Source organism: Aspergillus multicolor (assembly GCF_047715735.1).
Source record: "Aspergillus multicolor strain CBS 133.54 unplaced genomic scaffold BDW74scaffold_2, whole genome shotgun sequence".
NCBI classification, from domain to species: Eukaryota; Fungi; Ascomycota; class Eurotiomycetes; order Eurotiales; family Aspergillaceae; genus Aspergillus; species Aspergillus multicolor.
Window position 1 is genome coordinate 2,404,203 of NW_027395953.1, and position 21,673 is coordinate 2,425,875.

General features: G+C 50.4%; 6 protein-coding genes across 6 annotated transcripts, besides 2 other annotated features; 5 read left to right on the forward strand and 1 right to left on the reverse strand.

Annotated features, from left to right (window-relative positions):
* Positions 1-31: 31 nt before the first annotated feature.
* Positions 32-2,377, forward strand: BDW74DRAFT_52290 (prephenate dehydrogenase (NADP(+))). The gene is made up of 7 exons (XM_073733046.1): positions 32-223; positions 571-631; positions 688-799; positions 852-1,000; positions 1,054-1,659; positions 1,723-1,854; positions 1,925-2,377. The coding sequence occupies exons 1-7, from the start codon at positions 129-131 to the stop codon at positions 2,081-2,083; spliced, it is 1,314 nt and encodes a 437-aa protein (XP_073589194.1). The 5' UTR covers positions 32-128; the 3' UTR covers positions 2,084-2,377.
* Positions 2,378-4,353: 1,976 nt separating this feature from the next.
* Positions 4,354-9,096, forward strand: BDW74DRAFT_145167 (putative cytosolic regulator Pianissimo). Its single transcript, XM_073723162.1, has 4 exons — positions 4,354-6,385; positions 6,433-8,274; positions 8,326-8,492; positions 8,547-9,096. Exons 1-4 carry the CDS (start codon positions 4,655-4,657, stop codon positions 8,752-8,754), a joined length of 3,948 nt encoding a protein of 1,315 aa, XP_073589195.1. The 5' UTR covers positions 4,354-4,654; the 3' UTR covers positions 8,755-9,096.
* Positions 9,097-10,018: 922 nt separating this feature from the next.
* BDW74DRAFT_145169 (A1 cistron-splicing factor) lies at positions 10,019-11,027 on the forward strand (the record flags this gene model as incomplete). Its single annotated transcript, XM_073723163.1, has 1 exon — positions 10,019-11,027. Exon 1 carries the CDS (start codon positions 10,365-10,367, stop codon positions 11,022-11,024), a length of 660 nt encoding a protein of 219 aa, XP_073589196.1. The 5' UTR covers positions 10,019-10,364.
* Positions 11,028-11,088: 61 nt separating this feature from the next.
* Positions 11,089-12,723, reverse strand: BDW74DRAFT_52340 (branched-chain amino acid aminotransferase, cytosolic). The gene is made up of 3 exons (XM_073733047.1): positions 12,058-12,723; positions 11,400-12,004; positions 11,089-11,336 (listed from the first exon to the last, which is right to left on the reverse strand). The coding sequence occupies exons 1-3, from the start codon at positions 12,470-12,472 to the stop codon at positions 11,154-11,156; spliced, it is 1,203 nt and encodes a 400-aa protein (XP_073589197.1). The 5' UTR covers positions 12,473-12,723; the 3' UTR covers positions 11,089-11,153.
* A 2,289-nt stretch (positions 12,724-15,012) lies between these two features.
* On the forward strand, positions 15,013-17,616 carry BDW74DRAFT_186448 (putative C6 transcription factor; the record flags this gene model as incomplete). Its single annotated transcript, XM_073731266.1, has 6 exons — positions 15,013-15,150; positions 15,259-15,825; positions 15,873-16,024; positions 16,091-16,270; positions 16,320-16,673; positions 16,725-17,616. 6 exons carry the CDS (start codon positions 15,013-15,015, stop codon positions 17,143-17,145), a joined length of 1,812 nt encoding a protein of 603 aa, XP_073589198.1. The 3' UTR covers positions 17,146-17,616.
* Positions 17,617-18,768: 1,152 nt separating this feature from the next.
* On the forward strand, positions 18,769-20,941 carry BDW74DRAFT_52383 (putative eukaryotic translation initiation factor 3 subunit EifCl). Its single transcript, XM_073733048.1, has 2 exons — positions 18,769-19,175; positions 19,309-20,941. The coding sequence occupies exons 1-2, from the start codon at positions 18,870-18,872 to the stop codon at positions 20,428-20,430; spliced, it is 1,428 nt and encodes a 475-aa protein (XP_073589199.1). The 5' UTR covers positions 18,769-18,869; the 3' UTR covers positions 20,431-20,941.
* A 160-nt stretch (positions 20,942-21,101) lies between these two features.
* Positions 21,102-21,473: a sequence feature (Protein overlapping with rRNA (BDW74DRAFT_165495, KAL4910475.1) was converted to a misc_feature.).
* Positions 21,474-21,622: 149 nt separating this feature from the next.
* Positions 21,623-21,625: a sequence feature (Protein overlapping with rRNA (BDW74DRAFT_165495, KAL4910475.1) was converted to a misc_feature.).
* Between the last annotated feature and the right edge of the window lie 48 nt (positions 21,626-21,673).

Consider the following 21,673-nt stretch of genomic DNA (forward strand, 5'->3'; position numbering starts at 1 on the left):
GACTCTGAAGCTACTTTGTCGTGACACTTCATTGGCAACGAAGCAGCAGGATCTGCGCAAATCTCGTTTGAAACTCCAGCTCAAGGTCTTTCAGTACTGTTCTTACTGAGAGCATATCATCTTGCAGTATGGGGTTCACCAAGGAAACCGCCTCCATTGGCATCATTGGGATGGGAGACATGGGCAAGATGTACGCCCAGCGGCTGAGCGCCGCAGGTTGGAGGTAATGATCTCTCTGGTTTGTCTCTGCGAGGCGGTATCATCAATCCTATGGTAAGACTTTCCTTGTCTTCTGCATCGCTTTCCTTTATATGATGACCCGAGTGCATTTGGCTCGAGCATGGTCCGTCAGTATAGCCATTTCGCACCATTCTGGTGTTTGGTGAGCTGGCAGGCTGTCGATGATGTAAAAACCTCGCTACCTTACTATCTTTGTCTGAATTCTTCATTGCCTACTGTTACATGATTCCTCGTTGCTCGATCTGGGTCTCGTGCTAACTTTCTATCTTAGGACCACCGCATAACGTGCTCTACTGTACTTGGCAACTAACCTTCGTACTAACCCTTAAGGATTAATGCATGTGACAAGCCCGATAGTTTTAATAAATTGAAGCAAGAATTTGAAGCTCAAGTACGTCTTCGACTCGCAGCTCACGCTGTCTGTCCCTAAACTCATTATATGTATAGAGTGGCGTAACAATATACCCGAATGGACATCTTGTGTCAAGGATTAGCGATTTCATACTTTACAGCGTAGAAGCCGGTGTCATCGACAGGGTAGTTGCAGAGTATGGGCCTTGTATGTCCTACTTCTGCTTGACCAGTCAGGGTTGCAGCTAACCACCAAACAGCAACGAAGGTTGGTGCTATCGTTGGTGGTCAAACATCGTGCAAAGCACCCGAGCTGGCAGCCTTCGATAAGCATCTTCCCCAAGATGTAGAGATCATCTCATGCCATTCTCTGCATGGCCCTAATGTGAACCCAAAAGGCCAGCCATTGGTGTGTATATCGGATGACCTTCGTCGCAGTCAGCCAGGGTAACCCAGTTTCAGGTCCTCATCCAACACCGCGCAAAAGACTCGAGTCTCCGATTCGTCGAGGAAGTCCTGTCGTCCTTCAACTCGAAATATGTCTACCTTAGTGGTGAAATGCACGACCGTATCACAGCAGATACCCAGGCCGTTACACACGCCGCCTTCCTAAGCATGGGAACGGCATGGCAAGCAAACCAACAATTTCCATGGGAGATTTCTCGCTGGGTCGGCGGGATTGAGAACGTCAAGATCAACATCACACTGCGCATCTACTCGAACAAATGGCATGTCTATGCGGGCTTGGCGATCCTCAATCCAGCCGCTAAGAAGCAGATACGCCAGTACGCGGAGTCCGTGACGGAGCTCTACAAGCTTATGATCGAGGGCAAGCGGGATGAACTCAAGCGCCGGGTTAGGGCAGCGGGTGCGGCGGTGTTTAGGGAAGGTACGGAGAAGCAGGACCTGTTGCTCAGTGACGAGGTCCTTGATCGGTTTTCGCTGTCACAAGGGACTCGCGAGACGTCACCCCCGCCGCCAAATAATCATCTCAGTCTGCTGGCCATCGTAGACTGCTGGTCGAAATTGGGCATTGTGCCTTATGACCATATGATCTGCTCGACTCCGGTTGGTTGTCCCTGATATCTTCTTCACCAACCATACGCAGAACATTCTGGCTGACTTGGACAGCTCTTCCGCTTGTGGCTCGGGGTCACAGAATACCTATTCCGCAACCCAGACCTGCTTGACGAGGCGCTGGATACAGCAATCGACGACAAGATGTTCCGGTCTGACGACCTCGAATTCACATTTGCGGCTCGCGTAAGTCCTCTTCGATCGTCTTGCGCTTGCCCGGACCTTCAGTATATGCTAACCGGCTCATTTTATCCAGGCATGGTCTGACTGTGTTTCATTTGGTGACTTCGAATCGTACCGTGACCGATTTGAGAGAATCCAAAAGTACTTTGCTCCGCGGTTCCCGGATGCCGTCAAACTGGGTAATGAGATGATGAAGACAATTCTGGAGAAGACTAGCAATGAGAACCCATAATGGCAGAGCGCGCAAGCACGTAGCATGGTTGAATGCCAACGTGATTGATGCCTATACCTGCTCCGCAGTAGTCCTGACATCTAAAAATGGAGACAATCAAGGCTCGAATATATTCGCAGCAAACAGCCAGACTAGAATGTGATTATCAGGTAGATCCTCGCCGTCAACCGGGACTTGTGGAGCGCAAAAGTATCCGTGCCTTCCAGCGCACCCACCGCCTTTGTCTTATGGGTGCGCCACGCATTTTTCGTAGTCACGCATTTTTCGTAGTTTTTTAAATTTTGAAGTTCTTTAACACATACAGCCGCATAACATGTTTAATTCTTATAAAGATTATAAAACCTAATTAAGCAAAGCCGTCGCTATCGCCCTATCTAAAGAAAAACCAAACATCGCGGAAATTGCGTGAGAATTCGCGGTGTCTAGCACGACAATGCAAAGCCAGATTAAAAAAGTAAAAACACTAATAACTCCCATTATAACAAAGAAAAATACCCTATAGCCGTACCAGGAGAAGGCCTTAGTTAACTAGATTATAAAAATATAAGCTTAAAACCTCCCGCCCACTGCTTTTATTATAAAGGCGTGGGCAAACCAGGCGCTCGCCCGCGCGGGGTCTCCGGATAAGAAGGTTAGCAAGATATAGCCATATTAATTTAAAAAGCGCGTACCAGCATACCTAGGCCTTGCGCCAGTAAAGTAAAAAACCAAAAAATTAAGGTATATTTAAGTAAAAAATACAGGGCTTCTAGAGCACTGGTATTATTAGCTAGAAGTTCTTCTTTATAATGTTCCTGCCCGCCTTGTATATAACTTTAATAAATGCAGATTTTAACCAGGCCAGGGGCGGGCTTGCAAGATCTTTGGTGGATTAAACTGCCCTAATCTTATAGAGGGCGAACAAGGTAAAATTATTACTGCGGTGAAGTATATTTACGCTAATAGTTAGCTTATGGATCTGTTCTTTATTTTTAAAGCAAGCGGAAGCCATATAAAGTGCTGGTACCAAGGCAGCAAGGCCTTACCAGCTAGTACTATTACTATAATCTTACTAAATAAATAGATATTAAATAAACTCGCGCTTGGCTAGCTAATTTAATTTAACCAGGCTATAAAAAAGCATATAAGAATAAATAAGAAGTGCTACTTAATATTTAATAGCCACGGCTCGCACTTTATACTTAAATTCTTATAATACTACGAGGATAACAATATTATTCCCTTTAGATTTCTTCCTTATTTAACTTACCTTTGCCAGCTGCTTGACAGAAAGCCGTTTCTTAATTATAAGAAATAATTCCGGCTTTTAAATAATAACTTATTATTCTAGGGTGGTAGGCCGTACGGGAAGACTAAATTCCTAAAAGTTATTGCACCAGTACGCGCGAAGGCATTCTCACAGCAAATTATTTAAGAAGTGTTTAGGGATCGCGGAATCTAGTTAGTTAATAAAGTGTAAATTATTAAGCAGCTTTATAATAAGCTAGTAATCCCTAATATATCTATACTGGAGCTCCGCAGGAGTTGTACACCATCTTTATTACTATTCTTTAGTGTTAAGAATAGTCCTCCAGTAACAATTAACACGCTTATAAGAAATTAGGCAAAGATTATAAAGGATATTACTAATATTTTAAATAAGGCAAGGCAGAATTTAACTAAGATCTTTTAGCACCAGATATTAAAGCTAAAGGAGTTACAAATAACGCAGGAAGTAATTTGCAAGATACACGCCGTGTAAGAGCCTTAACACTAGAATTATACTAGGTATTAGGTTAAATCATTATCCCAGAATAGGATTATAAAGGTTTATAATATAATTAAGTTAATTAGTGACCGTAAAGCCAAAAATCACGCGGCGGAGAAGAGAAAGCTGGTAAAGTAATTTAAAAAAGTTTATAAATATAAGCCCACCCAGCGCCCGCAGGAGAATATTTAGCAGGTAATTAAGAATAAGAGACATGCTATAAAGGTAAAAGAAGACTTTTAAATTAATAAATAATTATATTTATTATTATATAGCCTTAAATTTCAAAAAACTACAAAAAATGCGTGACTACGAAAAATACGTGGCGCACCCATAAGACAAAGGCGGTGGGTGCGCTGGAAGGCACGGATATATGGGCAGAAAATATGTTGATCAAGCTGGGGCAATAATGGTCAGTGATAAGTGTCTCACAATGGTTGGTTAGTCAGCAGCCCCAAGTTGACTTTGTACTTTCGAACCCGACACCAACAGCATGATATGGAGTAGGAGAAGGGCTTCCCAATGAAAGAACGCACTAATGGATGATTGACCCTTGCCCGATTGTTTCCCTTCGCTTCCTGTGCTACGTGTGACTTTCGATTTCCGAATCGACTAGCGCTCCCTCCCTCCGCGCGATCCACGCCACTATCCCCCTCCCTTTGAGCAACCGCGGCAACAGCTCGAACGACGACCCTTGCCCTTGCCAATTATCGCCCACGCTGCCTGCTACCAAGATCTCGTTGTAAACCCAATGCGACTCGCCATCCCCTACCTCATACGCGACAGGTGATACAGACGCCTCACTTGTGGCTAGATGGAGCCCCATGGCGTCCGGATACAACTCGAATTTCTCTGGGACGTCGATCCAACACCGGGCCGCCGGCGATGGGCGCTCCTTATCTAGCCAGGATGACGGAATCGTGGATGGTAGCTGGCCCGGGCCTGCTTCAAGACCTGCGAGGAATCGCCGCTCCGAGTCTGGAGGCAGCGCAAGCATCGGCCCGCGAGTGTCGTCGCTGGCTCCTTCCGCTGCAGGTCCCGGCAGCTTCAGTGCAGAGCTCAAGAGCATGAAGTCTTCTCGAAGTACGACCCCGCGAGCAGACGTACGACCCGATTACGTACGAAGACCCAGCAGCATCGACTATGACGAGTTGCCAACTTCGGAGGACCGTCAGGCCGCGATACGAGATAGGATAGCGAAGGAGCTGAAGATCAAGACGGGGACGGAGAATATGCTGGAAGTGTTGTTGACGAAGAATCCGAAGCAGACAAGGGACCAAAGACTAAGGGCAGAATCAGAGCTGACTTCGTCGAACCGCAAGCTCGCCGAACTACATCATGAACTTGAGGAGGAACAATTACGTGCGCAGGCGCCTTCAACCCCTCCCCGGAGCCGTTTGTCTGGTCTTTTCCAGGGGCCTTCGATGCGGTCACCGTCGCGTGCCAATATGTCCGATGATGAGCGGTTGGATGATATGGAGGCGGAGATGGAGTCACCGACTTATGTGCTTGCGGAGACCCTTCAGGCCCTCGAGGTTGAGTTGATGTCGCCTGATTACTACGTTGAGCGTGCAAACAGTCTAGTGGAACTTTTCAGGCGGCATCCTACTCTGAAGTATGATCTGGCTTGGTCGGTTTTCGGCTTGCGCGTTCAAGTTATGCTTCTGAGCGACAGCAAGGAAGTAGTGGCAGCCGGCTACAGGTTGACTCGGTATGCTATTGCAGATCGGAAATCGCTTCAGATGATTCGATCTCTTCACACGGATGAGCTTGTGATACTGTCGTTGGTCAAAGAGAGCAAAGCAAATCTCGAACGCGAGCAGGCCTTGAAGTTCGTGCGTGCATTTCTCGACGTCAAAGACGGTGTGAAGGAGATTTCGCGTGCTGTTGTTCGGACAATTGTCTCTGTTGCTGAGCACCATGATGACCGTCTCCGGAATATCTCACTTATGACCCTCGCCGAGATCCTGGTGAGAGACCCTCAGTTGATATCATACGCGGGAGGATTCTCCCCATTGCATGATGCTTTATCAGAAGGCACGTTTGGTGCGTCAGAGAGCTTGATAACATGCTTCCTGCACGTACTCGACACTCCTCACAGCAGGATGCATTTACGGGGAGGCTGCGAACTCGAGGCTGTTCTCGCACCGTTCACAGACTCTCTATCTGACAATATTCGCAATGGACGTCTAAAATCGTCAGCAAAGGCGATATCCGCAATGTTAAAAACATGGCCAGGATTGGTAATTCTGGGAAAGAATGGGGCAAAGCCTCTGAGGTCACTTCTAGAGTCATTACATTATCCAGACCCTCAGGCAAGGGATCTCGTTATGGAACTTCTGTTTGATGCTCTGCGGATTAAGCCGCCATCGTGGTCCTCTTCATTTCTCGCTGGGCGAAGACTCACAACGTACGGCAGAGTCGCAAACCTAAGATCGGAGTCTGACACAAGACAACTGCGGAATTTTTTTGACAGCAGCGAAAGCCAGTTTGACTTGACTGCTCACTTTTCTACTCTTATTCTCGCCGCCTTGATCGATGCTGGCTTGTCCAAGGTATCAAATCCCTCACCGACTGACTTACATTTACTGACAACACGCAGGCGCTCTGTGATCTCATTGAGGAGGAGGAAGACTTATCGCTCAGGAGAAAAGCTACCCTGCTTTTGACAGAAGTCCTGAAATTGGCCCACCATTCTTTACCTTCAAACGTCAGTGCCAAACTCCAGGTCCTCCCACATCTGATCTCGCCTGCCATTACTTTTGATGTTGAAAACCATGACGTATCGACGTCTACTATCTATCAAATAGAAAGTATCAACAGAACATTAGCTCGATCTCTCGGCGGTGTCGCAAATGGAGCCGGAAGATATAGCGTTGATGTTGATATATCCGCCTCTCTTCTGTCTGGTGACCAGAACAAAGACAAACTAAGCCCGGCGATGGACGAGACAACTTTCCGCAACGCAATCTTGGAGACGCATGTTCTGAACACTGTCAACTATCTCAAGTGGAAGTGGGACCTGATTCACCGCATTGTGGAAGGTCCCCTTTCCAATCCCAAGAGGCTGGACGAAGCGATCAAGGGATCTAAGTTCATGAAGCGTCTCATGGGGTTCTATCGTCCATTCAAGTACAGGTTCTCGGTACTTCCAAATACAAAACCAAACCAACGATATGTTCGCACTGGTTGCGCCCTAATGCGCTGCCTGGTGCAGACGACAGAAGGCACAAGGTATCTGGCCGAGAACAAGTTCTTGCGGCAGGTTGCCGAATGTCTTGCCCAGGTTGACCACATGAGTGGTTTGACATCTTCCGCCCCTTTGTTCTCGCGGGAGCAGATGGCCAATACACTGAGCGGCGGCTACTTCGCCATGCTGGGAATCCTGAGCGCCGACGCTAACGGGCTCGCTATGATGGAAAGGTGGCACATGCTCAATATGTTCTATCATATTATCGAGCTCCGGGATCGTGACGACCTGATACAAACACTCCTTGGAAACATGGACTACACTCAAGGAAGCCACCTTAGGGTTATGTTATCCAAAGCTCTTACTACTGGATCTAAAGAGATTCGAATTTTCGGGACAAGACTTCTCCGAAAATATACCGTCGGGAACGTGTCTCTGCAATCATCCACAGCAATTGGCAATGCGGATTGGGTTATCAAGCTCCTTGTTACTCAGTTGTATGACCCCGATGTTGCCGTCTGCCAAGTAGCAGTGAAGATTTTAGAAGAAGCATGCAATCAGCGCAATCATCTCGAATTTGTGGTCAAATGTCGACCGTCTCTGGACCACTTGGGTGAAATTGGCGCTCCTTTACTCCTGCGCTTCTTGTCGACTTCAGTGGGCTATCATTATTTAGATGGACTCGACTATATCACGCAGGAGATGGATGATTGGTTCCTAGGACGGAATGATGCATACGTCAGCCTTGTCGAGGCCGCTTTATCGCGAGCCTATGTTGATCAACCTCGAAGAAACAGCCTAGTGCCTGAGGACCTGGTGGACCTTCAAGATATCGGCTTAGTACCTCCACACTTTTACCGAGAATTGGCTCGGACAGCGGAAGGCTGCAAGCTCTTGGAGCAGTCAGGGCATTTCTACGAATTTGCTGCCACAATCTCCGACTTCCAACTTAACGAAGAAGACAATGAGACTCTCCTCAAAGTCAAAGGCTGCCTCTGGGCGGTGGGCAACGTCGGCTCCATGGAGCTAGGTGCCCCATTCTTAAGCTTAGAGCTTGTCCAGGATGTTGTGAAGGTTGCTGAGTGTGCAGAGGTCTTGACGATGAGAGGAACCGCCTTCTTTGTCCTGGGTTTAATCTCCCGCAGCCAACATGGCCTTGAGGTCCTAAGACAAGCCGGTTGGGATTCTGCTATTGACCAAAAAGGAAATTCGCTCGGCTTATGTCTTCCTACGGACTTTGGCAAGCTGTTTTTGGTACGTTGAAGTACTCCTCTTTAGAACTTTCCTGTTGACAGAGGATCATAGATCGATTTCCCCTCCTATTCCCGAGCCGCAGAAGCGAAGCGCACGTCTCAAGAGAAGCACAAAGCAGCCACGCTGGATCCAGACCCTGTCAACGAAAAGATTTTGAAGCTTGTCGCCGATATGGGCAATACTGTTCTGTCCAAGAGGGCGGCAGCGGATCTTCATAGGTAAGCGGGACAAACCATATAGTTTGTATTTCGAGGCTGACAGTTGCATTACAGCATCAAAGCCAAAGAACCTGAACGGTTCCTCCAGGTCCACCTCTTCAGCAAGACACTAAGCATCATTGAAAGCCACCACTTCCGCCTACCTGCCCGACGCTTCGCCCTCGATCTCTTCGACAAGAGCGTGATGCGCCGTGTGGTGCTAGATGAACAGCCAGAGACTGACTCCGATTCGGAAGCGAGCTCTTCACAAGCATCGGAATAGTATGCTGATTAATATTCATCTTATCACTTGCGACAATATCTCCTGCGTTATTCTCTACAATCTACGTTTTCCCAGCTTGTTGATCCGGTCGGTACTTCTCGTGTTCTAGTGAATGGAGCAAGGTCTGTTGAAGTTTTGGGTGGGTGGCTAGGTTCTCCAGGAGTTCCTTTTGGATTTCTTATGTTTTTATTTGGTTGTTCTTCCGGGGTCCATGTCCTGCTCTTTAGCGGCCGTTATCTTGTACATACCTACATACGAAGCGTAACGATGTGAAGCAGTTGCATATGAAGTTGGTTGAGTGGATATTGGTTCGTTTAGAACTGCTTACATGGCGAAGTACCAGCGTAAATCGTATATCTGCATGTTTATTCAGGTATTTCAGCGCCCTCCGGACTTGCGAATCATCAACGCAAGAGATATTAAAAAAAACATAGCATTTAGGCTGATGGTCCATGAATGAAGCGAGGCAACTTATTCCGCGAGAGTTTCTAAGCGCCCGAAATATATATTAACACATCAAGAATAAACCTCGCGCTTTTACATGAGACAGCAAGCAAATCAGCGTTGTCTAACTCATTGAACTTGAAAAGAATAGACTTCGTCTTTACGGAACTGATGGGTCTATTCAGCCTGTTCTTACAATTATCTCAATAGCGGATACCAGCATTGACGTCAAAATCCGAAAACTTCTATCTCCCCGCACTCTCCAATTCCACCACCGAAAAACAAAACGTTAAGTCGCAAGGCACTACCAAACGGAATGACCGTCGCATAAACACGATAATAACCCTCCATATCTCACTTAGCGACCGCTGCTCAACCTTTACCCCTCTGCAACAATGTCAGCGCTAACGCCAACACCAGCCCTGCTAACCCCGCACCTCCCACCAAAGACCCTCGTCGGCATCGACCTAATCACGTTCACTTCGACGTCCAACTTCCACGGCATCCGCGATCTCCCGGCTGGATGGCACTTTCTGTACACGGGTACAACGCAGGGGCTGAGTCTGCGGGTTGGCGCGTGGTTCTACATTGGAGAGTCCGCAGCTGGAAATGCGCAGGATATACTCGTCTGGCGATGGAATGATAGCATCGAGGTCCTGGAGCCGCTGGGAGGTCACCAAGCAGGCGAGGGAATGCGGCTTAGGGCTAATATTGGGGGTGTTTGGGGGTCGGGCGGGTTGTGGGCGTATCGGAGTCGCGTGCCTGCTGCGGCGGTCGCGACTGCCGAGGGGGCTTTGCAGAAGAATGGTTCTGGTTCTGGCTCTGGTACTGCTGGGACTGGGGTTGCGAGTGTAGATGAGGAGGAAGAGGAGGATGGGCGGCGGGAATGGACAGCATTGACGAATCGGTTGTCGTCGCGGCTGTTGAGTCGGGTTACGGGGGAGCCTGGGGTTGATTGGGAGGGGAGGCCGAGATGGGTTGTTACGTCGGGGAGTACAGCGAAACAGGATGACGATGATATCCCGGGTCTTGATTCGAGTGCGCAGCCGGAGGGTGGAGGTGTGTCTGACACTGCAGCTGCAGCGGCTGCGACTGAGAGCCAGAGTCAACAGCGGCCTGAGGACTATGGCGAGCGGCAGTTCTCGTTTCTCCCTGTTGACCTGAAGATGACTTGGCGGGAGGGCGCAATTGGCCGCGAGAGGACGGAGGCGGCGCGCGATAAATCGTGGGCGTTGGGTGAGATTATACATGGCTTCGAGACGTCGCAGTTGCGCCCGGACCCGCTAGCTACCGACGACATCGCTGAAGGCGAAGCGCAGATTCTTGGTGAACTCCAATTTACCTTCCTGATGGGCTTGACGTTGATGAATTACTCGTGCCTGCAACAATGGAAGCGGCTACTGCGGCTGATTCTGACCTGCCGCTCTGCGATCGTGGACAGGGCATCCTTCATCGCTGAGGTGCTAAGCCTGCTGCTGACGCAACTGCAGCGTGCTGATGATGTGGAGGGCGGGCTATTTGACCAGCTGGGTAGTGAAGGGGGCGCGGAAGGGGCGGACTTCCTGCGGAAAATGCTGAAGGGTTTTCGAACCGCGATGAATGAGGTTCTTGAGGATGAGAGCGGGATGTCACCGGTTACGAGGGAGTTCGCAAGGCTGGAGGAGTGGGTGAGAGAAGAGTATGATTGGGAGCTAGATCGGGATGCGGTGCTGAGGAAGGGGATGGTCCAATTGGAGGACGGAGAGGAGGTGGAGTTGGAAATGGTTGATCACGATGATGAAGAGGAGTATGCTCCTGTTGTTGTGAATTTGGATTGGACTTATTGATGATATACCAGTATGTATTCTTGGAGGTGATACCCAAAAAAAACAGGAAGCTCGTAATTTGTGCATTAATTAATCATAGTCTTTGGCGTCTATACAATAATCCGTCTATCGCTGTATCTAAAGCATCGTCTATTTCTCGCTCTCGTTCTCGATAAGGTACGCCCACTCGTGGTTTTCGGCGCCCTCCTTGCCGTACATGATGGCCTCAAGCCATGACTTGATCTGGGCAGCGTAGCCCGCAGTCTGGCCGGGCTGAAGCAGCGGGATGTCGACATCGCCGTTGCGAATCAGCTTAACTGGGGTGATGAAGAACTGTAACCAGGTTAGACCTCGAATATCAAAGGTAGGAGGAGAAAAGGGGAAAGGTAAACATACTGCAGTTCCGCAAACAAAGGCCTCAACGACTCTGCCCTCCTTCCACGCCGCCTCGACATCGGCAATTGTGAACGTCTTCTCAACAACTTCGACAGCGCCGAGATCACCAACAGTCTGGTTCAGCTTTGACCGAGCAAGCTCCAGGACACTGCGTCTCGTCACACCAGGAAGAATAAGCTGGTTCTCCAAGGGAGCAGTCACAAGCTCACGCTTGCCAGTCTGCGCATTCTCCCAGACGATAAAGAAGTTGCTAGCTCCGGCCTCGGTGACCTGGCGGTCTTCACCGAACAGCCACAGGACCTGGTCGAAACCCTGCGCCTGCGCCTTTCCGTGCGCCGCGAGAGACGGACCGTAGTTGGCACCGAGCTTGGCGTAACCAAAACCACCGGGCCAGGCACGGATAGTGTCGGGTGTAGATGCGAGAAGTTTCAGGCCGAGGGCTTCGCCGGGAACAGCCTTGAGGCGGGAGGCGGGGTCGGGCCAGGGAACGGCGATGATGAAGAGAAGAGCCTCTGCAGGGGCTTGGACGCCGAGCTGGGTGCCGGAGCCGATGAGGGTAGGGCGGAGGTAGAGGAAGCGTCCCGGTTGGGACTTGGGGAGCCAGCCTGGGGCTGTTAGCTCGAGACGTGCTATGCGGGGAGGAGCGGGGAGGACATACGTAAGCCGTCAACCTGCATCAGCTTAGCAATGAGAGCCTTGAGCTCCTGGTAGCGGAAACACGGCAGGGAAGCTCTGATGGCGCTGCTGGACAGACGCTCACCGTTGAGGTCTGGCCGGAAGATGCGCAGCTTGCCGTCGTAGCCGCGGTACACCTTCATGCCCTCGAAGCACTCGGTGGCGTAGTGCAGGCATGACGCAGTCGGGGGGATGCTGAGGTTCTGGAAAGGCTTCACTTCGGGTGTCTCCCAACCACCGGTGGCGGTCCAGCGCGCGGTAACCATGTGGTCGGTGCAGTAGGAGTGACTGAGCTCCTCGGGGGAGCCGGGCAGAGGTACATGACGAAGTTCGGTGGAGCGAGTGATCTTGACGACGGAGGCGTCCAGCTCGGCCGGAGTAGTCTCGATGGAACCCATGATGATATATAATGCAAATTGATAGAGTAGATGTATAGAAGTTGAGTTATAAAGCGGGTTGTGGTGGATAGTTATAGACCAGATACGACCTCGGAGTGAGTCACGATAGGAAAGAGTCAAAGGAGCGCCGACTTCGCTCCAGCCGCAATTGAGAGCTCAAGGGGAATGATGGTATACAACAGAGCTAGAAGATGCAAGGCTTGAGGATAGAAGAAATCAATTGAAAGGAAATGGCGTACTACAAGTTAATAATCTTTTGGGAGGCTTTCATCATGATTTTTTTGTCAATCTCCATTTTGCCCCTCGTCTGGCCGTGGGTAGCCGAGATCGATCCAGAACAATGCACCGCATAAAAGGCTGGTAGTGAGTAAGCAGGATTTATGCTAGAGTGATATTTGTGAAATTCATGCCTGGAAATTCGGGAGGACAGACTTGGCAGTATAAAGTACAAAAATGACTAAGCATGGCTCGTGGCATATGAACGAGTTGAGTCCTCGGAGTTCTTCGCATTCTTTCCATCAAGTGGGCTCGGTCGTATATTTAAGATGCGTGATTCCGTTGAGTAGTGTTTCAGACACCGTTGTATGAGGAAGGAAGTCAACTCAGTTGTGGTCGGTATAGACTACCGAGCATCTTGAGGAGCGGCGAGCCATGGTCCATGGTATGTACCGGCCAAACCATCCGGAGAATATATCCAGGGAAGCCAGATCCAGCCTATGATTTGAGCCACAGCAACAAGCTAGTGGCTTGATCAGACTTCCGAACTCCATATGGACCATTCGACAGCACGCTGTGGGGTCCCGAGCCACCTTTGGGCTTTGAGTTTTGATATTGAGAATCTTCAAGCCTGGTAGGCGAGCAATGCCCGTCGGGCCCTCCCTGGAACCGTTCCTGTCGGCAACCTGGTACAGCGTTTGTGGGCCGAGGGCCAAGAGCAGTAGCAGTAGCAGTCGAAATTCGGAGCCCTGGCTGCGAGCTATAGGACGCTTGCAACAAAATTCCGATCCGAAAATATCCATCCAATAGGGAGCGGATCTGGTATGCTCCGTACCAGATAGCTAATTGTCCATCTCCCGAAGCGTTCAGGCGACTCGCTCGGTAGTCAAGGCCGTAATTACATATATCAGTTGTCCAGATCCACAGCTCATGGATTCCGACTCCCTTTTATCAACATCTCGCCGTGGGCAGAAACCGCCGGCCAACAAGAAACAGATGAGACTGCCCCTGCTGATGAGAGTAGTAACGTCCAGACGGTCTCTGATAGGCCTAAAACAATCGGATGGCTTTTCCGCCAACGTTAACTCTGTACTGGTGTACTTTGTATGTCTTCACTGGGGGCACGGTAGTTACGTGTCCGGGTCCAGGCTGCTGTGACGATATCGACTATTATTCCTGACAGCCCGGGAACCGTCGATCGACCTTGGGAATGATTCGCTGGAATCCCGTCACGAGCTTTGGCTCTTGTCGTGAATTTCCTGTTTTTGACCACTCGCCACGATTCCCCTGTCTCTCTCCAGTTCTTGAGATTTTGGAGACGTTGCAGATCGGAGGGGGACGGGCGCCGTTAGATCAGAGTGTGCGCGTAGCAGACACAGGCGTTGTCACGGGGGCGCCTGAGCTAGACGGAGCCAAGGCCAATGGTCGAGACTGCAGTCGCTGAGGCTATCGCTGCGTATCAGCATCAGCATGAAATCAATCTCTCGGTAATCCCAGAGCTCGTTGGAGCTCGCTGGCCGCCGACGATGCTTCCAACGAATGACATAACGGGAAGGGTGCTCACAGAGCACCCGGACGTTGCCTTCAGCCTGCACACCACCGCGTCTGCTCAGTCCCCATCCACTTTTCTGCTCCCCTCAATCCGCTCCACCTGCTCATCCATAACCAGAGTAGGTATGCGTCGGTGCTTCTGAGCCCCATGCGAGTTTGCTTGTCTGGATTTATTTTCCAAAGACCCGGGACTGTCATTTTCGATCATGGATTCCGAGTTCCCACCACCCTTGCTGGCTCCCGCTCTATGGAGGGACCCTGTTTTTCTGTCGCCCCTTCGAGGCTTCTTTTTCCGTTGAGAATCGGCGTTTCCTATATCTAACGGTCAATACTCTTTTTCAGGACTCGTTGCTCTTCGCACACAACGACGCTGAACGCGACACCACCACCATAATCAAGGGTACCGTCTCGTCATACCGCCGACTCACCTTGCCATTCCGATCCTTCTCCTCCCTTCTCCTGATTCCCCAGCCCCTTCCTCAGAGGCGAGCCTCTTCAAGCGAGCTTCTTTCATTTTCGTAACACCGGCCTCTATCGTGGCGAATTTTCGCGAGCAACGAGTCGACCGTACGCGGATGAGCTAATTGAACGCGAGAGCGACGGTGGCGAGCACCCCCATGCGTTCACTAAGCTCTCCCTCCGGAAACATTGGCGCCACGCCTTATAGTTCTCCGTGCCTCTTACTGCCGGAGTATCTTACCTGACCTTAGTATATCTTTCGGCGGCGTGGTCTTTACCTCTTCATTTCCATATCCGTGCTTCAACCGTTTGAGATGGCGTTTTCCAGCGGCAAGGACAAACAGCTCGCCTCAATCGCTCCCGGTCCCGGCCCGTTGCGTGAGATTCGGCCCTTGACGAAGAACAAGAAGAGTTCTAGTGCGTGTCTGCCCTGCAAGCAGGCCAAGAGAAAGGTAGTACTCGAAGGCCCACGAAACCCTGATCCCGGACCTTCTCCCGAACCCTGTCACCACGTTCCCGATTCGCTGTGCCTAGCTAACGGTTCTTGTGTTTGAACATAGTGCACTGGGCGACCGGCTCCATGCAAAGCATGCGAGGCCACTAATGGTAACTGCGTTTTTAACGAACACGCAGACTTGAGACGAAAGATTGCTGCACAAAAGGCACAAGGCGACCTGGAACGCTACCAGAAGTTGCTGTGGGATCTCTTGAAATACCTGCGCACGGCCAACGATGAAAAGATTTATCGGATTCTCGAAACAATACGGGCAGGTGGTGATGTTGAAAGCGTGGAAAAGGACATTGCCATATTTATCCAGGCAGCTTTCGCTGAAAGCTCACCCATTGAAGATACAGCAATGGACGTCAGCGACGCGCGCAAAGATTCCAGGATAAGCGTGGAAGGGCTTTGTGATAGTCCTCTGTTCCAGGTGCCGTGCAAACCTTGGACTAACGTCTCAAACGATGATCACCTCATTTCTGGGTTAATATCTTTATACTTCACATGGGATCACCCCCTTATGCAGGTAGTTGATCAGGAGATGTTTCTGCGCGATATGAGCGCGGGCGATCTGAGCTCAGAGTTCTGCTGCCCTGCTCTCGTGAATAGCATTTTGGCGGTAGCCAGTGTAAGTCGTTGCGATCCACCCTTTTGACACTTGCTGATGATTGCAAGACATACTCGCCTTATCCTGAAGTGTACGTCGTTCCTGGTGATGTATCTTCTCGAGGTTATCATTTCTTCGAGGAAGCCGAAATCCGCTGGAAGACTGAAGAAGGTCGACCCTCGTTAGCCAACATTCAGGCTCTCGCATTAATGAGCCACTAGTGAGTTATCTGCGAAGCCGTTTTCATGCTACATTGGAGCATGTGTTGATGGCTAACTTGCTCTAGTTTGACTCTCCAGGGAAAGGATAATGCTAGCTGGCTTTATATCAGGCAGGCCGTGCAGCTTGGGCAAGATATTGGTCTATTCAACATACCGAGATCAGGACACAATAACTGGGACCGATTGTCAGACCATATGCAGCATTCTAGTGCACGGATGGCTTGGAGTCTATTCGTAATGAACTCGTATGGTCATCATGCTCGAGTAGCACTCCCTCTGCTAACTGGCTCGCAGGCAGTTGTCCCTGGAGTCTCGCAAGTCAGCAAACCTAGGAGTTCCAAGGCTCTCATTGGACCGGATAGCTCACCATGAAAAGGACATGGTTTGGGTACCATATCACTCTCGCTCGAACGCCGCAGAACTCATCAGGAAGCCAGCTCTTCTTCGTGATGTGATGGTTCGACTGGTCGAACTCACTGAGACTGTCGTGGAGATGCAGGATCTTTTCTTTGAGAAAGTGCTTGATTTGAGCATGGGCATCGAACAGATGTGCAAAGAAGCCGACAGATTGCATAGACGCCTTCAAATATTCCTTGATAGCGCGATGATCACCGAAACGCCACCCGTCCCGCAAGTACTCTTTCTGTAGTAAGAGCCATTAACACTAGTTGTCGCGTTATATCTAACATTTCCTCGCAGTGTCAAATGCAACCAAGTCATCATCAAGCTTTTCGAATTCCTCTCAGAGCAACGGAACTTCGAGACCTCGATCGAACCATCAACCATTGAACAAGCCAAAATGACACAGATTCGTGCTGCAATGCAGGTTGCTCACTACCTCCAGGTCTATCGCGAGCATTATGAACTGCAGCTGACGCCAAGTCTCATGTTTGGGCCCGCGAAGTGCAGCGCCCTAACCCTTCTTCCATTTCTAAATGACGAATCGGCTCTCGACGCCTTTAATGAGCTTTATGACTTTTTTCTCACATCGTTCAGTCAGAGATTTCCGGCCGCCAAAGCCACAAAGTGCGAGATTGATGCTTTTTTTCGTGACTCGAATATCTCATCGCCGTTCGAATTCGCCGGTACAGCTGGCCGGCGAAATTCAGAAAACTCGTAAGGGTTGCGTTGATGTGTCTTGTTGGCACGAAGATAAACGTTTTTGAAATGGCATTTTGAAAGGCAAACAGCAATGGCGTTGTTGACATGGTTCGGTCATGGCTGATGTGACGTGGGAGTCGTTGGGTCATGGAATCAAGATGCTGGCCGACGCTGACCGTGATGATTAACCGGCCGAAAAGCTACCGAATCAACGACGAATGTCAGGCAGGGGCATCCTATAGTCAACCTGATGGCGGCAGAGCCAAGAAACAGTCAGTTTGCGTTACGAAAATCGTACTTGCCAACGATGCTTCACTGTTTGAGTGGGCAAACGAACCGTCGAATCCTCGATATTCCAGGGTTGGCGCAAAAAAACCCCGTTCCATCAACCATCTTCAACAGGACGAGACGTACATGAAGCCGTGGATCTTTGCGTGGAGGCGATAAGCTCCCAGCCGAACCTCTGGACAGTCGAGATGGGAAGAAGAGTGACATCCGCTGGGACGAAACATGACATCTTCGAGACTTGACTTTAGAGTTCTTCATGGCGATTTGGCGTCCCTTCCTGAAGGGTATGGTTGAGCTGCGGAAAAGTGATCCGAAGCGTGCAACAGGCTAGCTGGGAGCTGTCATGGCAACTCCACCATTGCTCATGCTTCACGTCCACGGTTCTGCAGATAGTTTTATATCTAGCAGACTGTCCATCAACAGGTCCAAGAAGGATGAATATTATGCCCAGGTGATGTCCATGCGGGTTCGGGGGCTTTTGAAGGACACTTGCTAGCTCGATGGCAAACTGGTCCTCGTGAAATATTGCATTAACCAGATTATTTACTGTAAATTCGAAAGCCAAATAATGCCAGACAATGTCAAAAATTGTAAACCGGCAACCAATAGCATCTTCAAAGTTGATACGTGTAGTGGATATATTACCTGGTGAGTGTGGAAGTACCAGGTGTCTTTCGGTGCTGAGAGCCATAGCACATTTGATTGGTCAAAAGCATAATGCGATGTGCAAAAGCTAGTAGACACGGGCTGCCTTTGTAACCCTGAAAACAACACATCCCTGCACCATTCCGTCAGTTTTCTCACCTATTGGACCGGAAGTCTCTGCCGGTCCTGGGGCTTTTACAAAAGGTGCCTGGTTTCGGTCGTGTATTTGAGGCACCGTCGTCAAAGGGATACTCCATAGACTGGTTGGCTATCCGCTACACACTGACGTTGATATCGTATTCTTAGAACTGAAGGGGCTGAGTAATTTCATAGTGCACCTATCCTTTGTAGACCCGAGACAACTTCGACGGGAGGTTATTGAACCAGGTATGGGATATACATCTCGAGCTGACCGACCATAGATTTCTACATGCCAGTCCTTACTCGAGTACTGTCTATTCGCCTCCGAGGCTGACGACCTATGAAACTGACCTTGAAACCTTCTAGAGCTAACCCAACTCGCCGTATAGCATCGCTAGCAGTCGCCTGTAGTTTTGGACGCCGTGGACTGTTTCGGTGTAGGTAGTGTTAGGTCATTTGTATAGCTGACTCAGCGGAGGCTTGTGCATAGATAAGATAAGCACAAATCGTCCAAGCGAAAACCCTCAAAATTCGATACCGCCGAACGGTCGAAATCCCACACCGAAACGCCGAGTCACGCCAGTCGACCTCCGCGCCCTCCACCCCTTTGCTGTCGCCGATTTCCAGGACAAGTCCACAGTCGCCGTTCGATCGACTTTTCTGCCCAACATGTCCTACGACGAGCGCGCCAATGCGCACCCCAACCTGAACGAGTCCGATGTCGAGGAGGAGGCGCTTGTCAACGACTACCGCGAGCAGGTCAACTTCGATGATGGCATGAGCGAGCTGGACCGGACTACATCACTTGGTGGTGCTTCGCAGACACAGGACCTTCAAGCACAGCTGGCTGCTGCCGCGACTCCTCTTGAATACCAGGCCACACTCGAGACCAAGTTTGCGAGCTACGACAACTACTGCAGTCTTTTCCACTACATCCTGAACTCGGATGGTCCCGTCGAACTCGAAGTTCCTTCTGTATGTGGATTTTCCTCGCGTTTCGTGCATTGCACTGCTGGACTTGCTCCTGCTGCCCATTAAATAAGCTCTTTGTGTGTTGGAGGGGTTGATTTTCGATGATACGATGTGCTAACGATCTGGCTCCCAACAGTACTACTGGGCGTGGGATGTTATCGATGAATTCATCTACCAGTTCGAATCGTTCTGCCGCTACCGCAACCGTGTCGCTCGCAGCGGCTCCAATGAGGAGGAAGCCCAGCTCCTCCGCGAGAACCCGAACACCTGGGGATGCTACTCCGTTCTCAACGTGCTCTACTCCCTCATCCAGAAGTCCCAGATCAACGAACAACTGGCTGCTATGAAGCGTGGTGAGGACCCCGCCGCGTTCGCCGGAGAGTACGGCTCTCGCCCGCTGTACAAGATGCTTGGATACTTCTCCATCATCGGCCTTCTCCGCGTCCACTGCTTGCTTGGTGATTTCACCCTCGCCCTCAAGACCCTCGACGACATTGAGATGAACAAGAAGGCCATGTTCGCCCGTGTCATGGCCGCCCACTTCACCACCTACTACTACGTCGGTTTCTCCTACATGATGACCCGCCGCTACGGCGACGCCATCCGCATGTTCAGCCACATCCTGGTCTACGTCTCCCGAACCAAGAACTTCCAGAAGGGCGGTAACAGCTACGATGCTATTGCCAAGAAGAACGACCAGATGTACGCTCTGATCGCCATCTGCGTTGCCCTCCATCCCACCCGTCTCGACGACACCATCCACTCCGCTCTCCGTGAGAAGTACGGCGAGCAGCTCCACCGCCTCCAGCAGGGCGGCCCCGACGCCCTTCCTCTGTTCGAGGAGCTCTTCCGCTCCGCCTGCCCCAAGTTCATCAGCCCCACCCCCCCCGACTTCGATAACCCCGCCGTCAACGTCGACCCCGTCGACCACCACACCGCCATCTTCATGGATGAGGTTAAGAACACCCTGTACAACCCCACCATCCGGTCGTACCTGAAGCTCTACACAACAATGGATTTGCAGAAGCTCGCTGGCTTCCTTGAGGTCGAGCCCGAGAAGCTCCGCTCTTGGCTCCTTATCAACAAGCAGCGCAGCCGCCAGATCCGCTGGGTTGAGGGAGGCTTGTTGGAAGGCGAGACCGTCAGCGCCAACGACCTTGATTACGCCCTTGAGAAGGATCTCATCCACGTCAGCGAGACCAAGGCCGGTCGTCGCCTGGTCGACTGGTACCTCAGGAACCTTGCTCGCGTTTACTAAGCGCGCAAGCTTTTTACTCGCTTGCGGAGTGTCAAAAGGTGCTCAAATAAACGGCTACCTGCCGGTACACGACTTACGGTATACCTCATGCGTGGCCGGACTATACGGTCCATCGCATACTAAACAAGGAGAGGGCATGCCATGATATGATCCAAGGCGAACATGGCGCAAACAAAGTGTCCAGTCTCGCTGATATCATGCCCATCTCTGAAACTCATTTTCATTTATTACATGGTGGTTTTTCGCGCGCTGGGCCCTGCTTTGTCTAGGGGCTGGGGCTGGCTGGAGTGACAAAAGGATCTGCGAGGGCCAATTTAAGGTCTTCTTCAGTAGGGTTATTATCTCTTTGCATAAGTTGATTCCACGTTCTATTTTCTTTGGTTGTTCGATATATGACATGTCCTACTGTGCTGTGCACTCCTGTCTGCGCAGCACATAAAATGGGGTTGGCTAGAAGACCTGATGTGTAGAGAGAGGATAGTGAATACAGTCAATTAAATTCCAAAACATAGCAGTAGCATGTACGTTTCTACAACTGGTATGGCACAGTATTACGTACGACTATTATCCCATCTATCCGGCTATATCAAAGTGATGCCTATCTATACAAGAGTAAAGATTACCCTACCATAAACATACGGTCCCTGCGGTACGATCTAGTATGCTCTTCCCTAGTCAACAACGTCGAAACTTGTCCCACACCCACAACTACTCGTTGCGCGCGGGTTATCCACAATCTTAAACTGGCTCCCGATCAGCTCAGTTGTATAGTCCACCGTACTCCCGGACAAGAGCTCTAGAGAGGGCTCGTCCATAACGACCTTCGCGCTGCCGTTGCTTGCATCGGACGACCCTTCTGCCGATGGCTCAGCCTCAAATATCGTGTCCTCCTCGGCGTCAATCTTGGACGCCGGCTCAAGAGACATTAGGTACTGGAAGCCGTGGCAGCCGCCGCTGGTGACGGTGATACGGAGGTGGTGGTAGGGGTTCTCGTCTTTCGTGGCGGAGGGGGAGGATGTCGGGTCTGTTATTTGGCGGAGGCGCTGCGGTATATGTCAGTATGTGCGATTGGTAGGTGAGGAGCAAGTAGCTGAGGATGCGGACAGAGCAACGTTTAAAAAAGCAAAAAACAAAAAAAAAAACAAAAAAAAAAAAAACATACAACAGCTGGGATTCGCATGTGGTCACCCACCATACTACTAACCAGCCGGCGTGTGGCTTAAGTACGGCTGAGCGGACGGGA

Bases quoted from the DNA above. Each gene is read 5' to 3' on its own strand.
- BDW74DRAFT_52290 (XM_073733046.1), top strand. From the start codon at position 129: ATGGGGTTCACCAAGGAAACCGCCTCCATTGGCATCATTGGGATGGGA. The intron at 800-851 runs GTATGTCCTACT...ACCACCAAACAG, and splicing joins AGTTGCAGAGTATGGGCCTT to CAACGAAGGTTGGTGCTATC. The intron at 1,660-1,722 runs GTTGGTTGTCCC...TGACTTGGACAG, and splicing joins ATATGATCTGCTCGACTCCG to CTCTTCCGCTTGTGGCTCGG.
- BDW74DRAFT_52383 (XM_073733048.1), top strand. From the start codon at position 18,870: ATGTCCTACGACGAGCGCGCCAATGCGCACCCCAACCTGAACGAGTCC. The intron at 19,176-19,308 runs GTATGTGGATTT...GGCTCCCAACAG, and splicing joins TCGAACTCGAAGTTCCTTCT to TACTACTGGGCGTGGGATGT.
- BDW74DRAFT_145167 (XM_073723162.1), top strand. From the start codon at position 4,655: ATGGCGTCCGGATACAACTCGAATTTCTCTGGGACGTCGATCCAACAC. The intron at 6,386-6,432 runs GTATCAAATCCC...GACAACACGCAG, and splicing joins TCGATGCTGGCTTGTCCAAG to GCGCTCTGTGATCTCATTGA. The intron at 8,275-8,325 runs GTACGTTGAAGT...AGAGGATCATAG, and splicing joins ACTTTGGCAAGCTGTTTTTG to ATCGATTTCCCCTCCTATTC.
- BDW74DRAFT_52340 (XM_073733047.1), bottom strand. From the start codon at position 12,472: ATGGGTTCCATCGAGACTACTCCGGCCGAGCTGGACGCCTCCGTCGTC. The intron at 12,005-12,057 runs GTATGTCCTCCC...TAACAGCCCCAG, and splicing joins GATGCAGGTTGACGGCTTAC to GCTGGCTCCCCAAGTCCCAA. The intron at 11,337-11,399 runs GTATGTTTACCT...ACCTGGTTACAG, and splicing joins CCTTTGTTTGCGGAACTGCA to TTCTTCATCACCCCAGTTAA.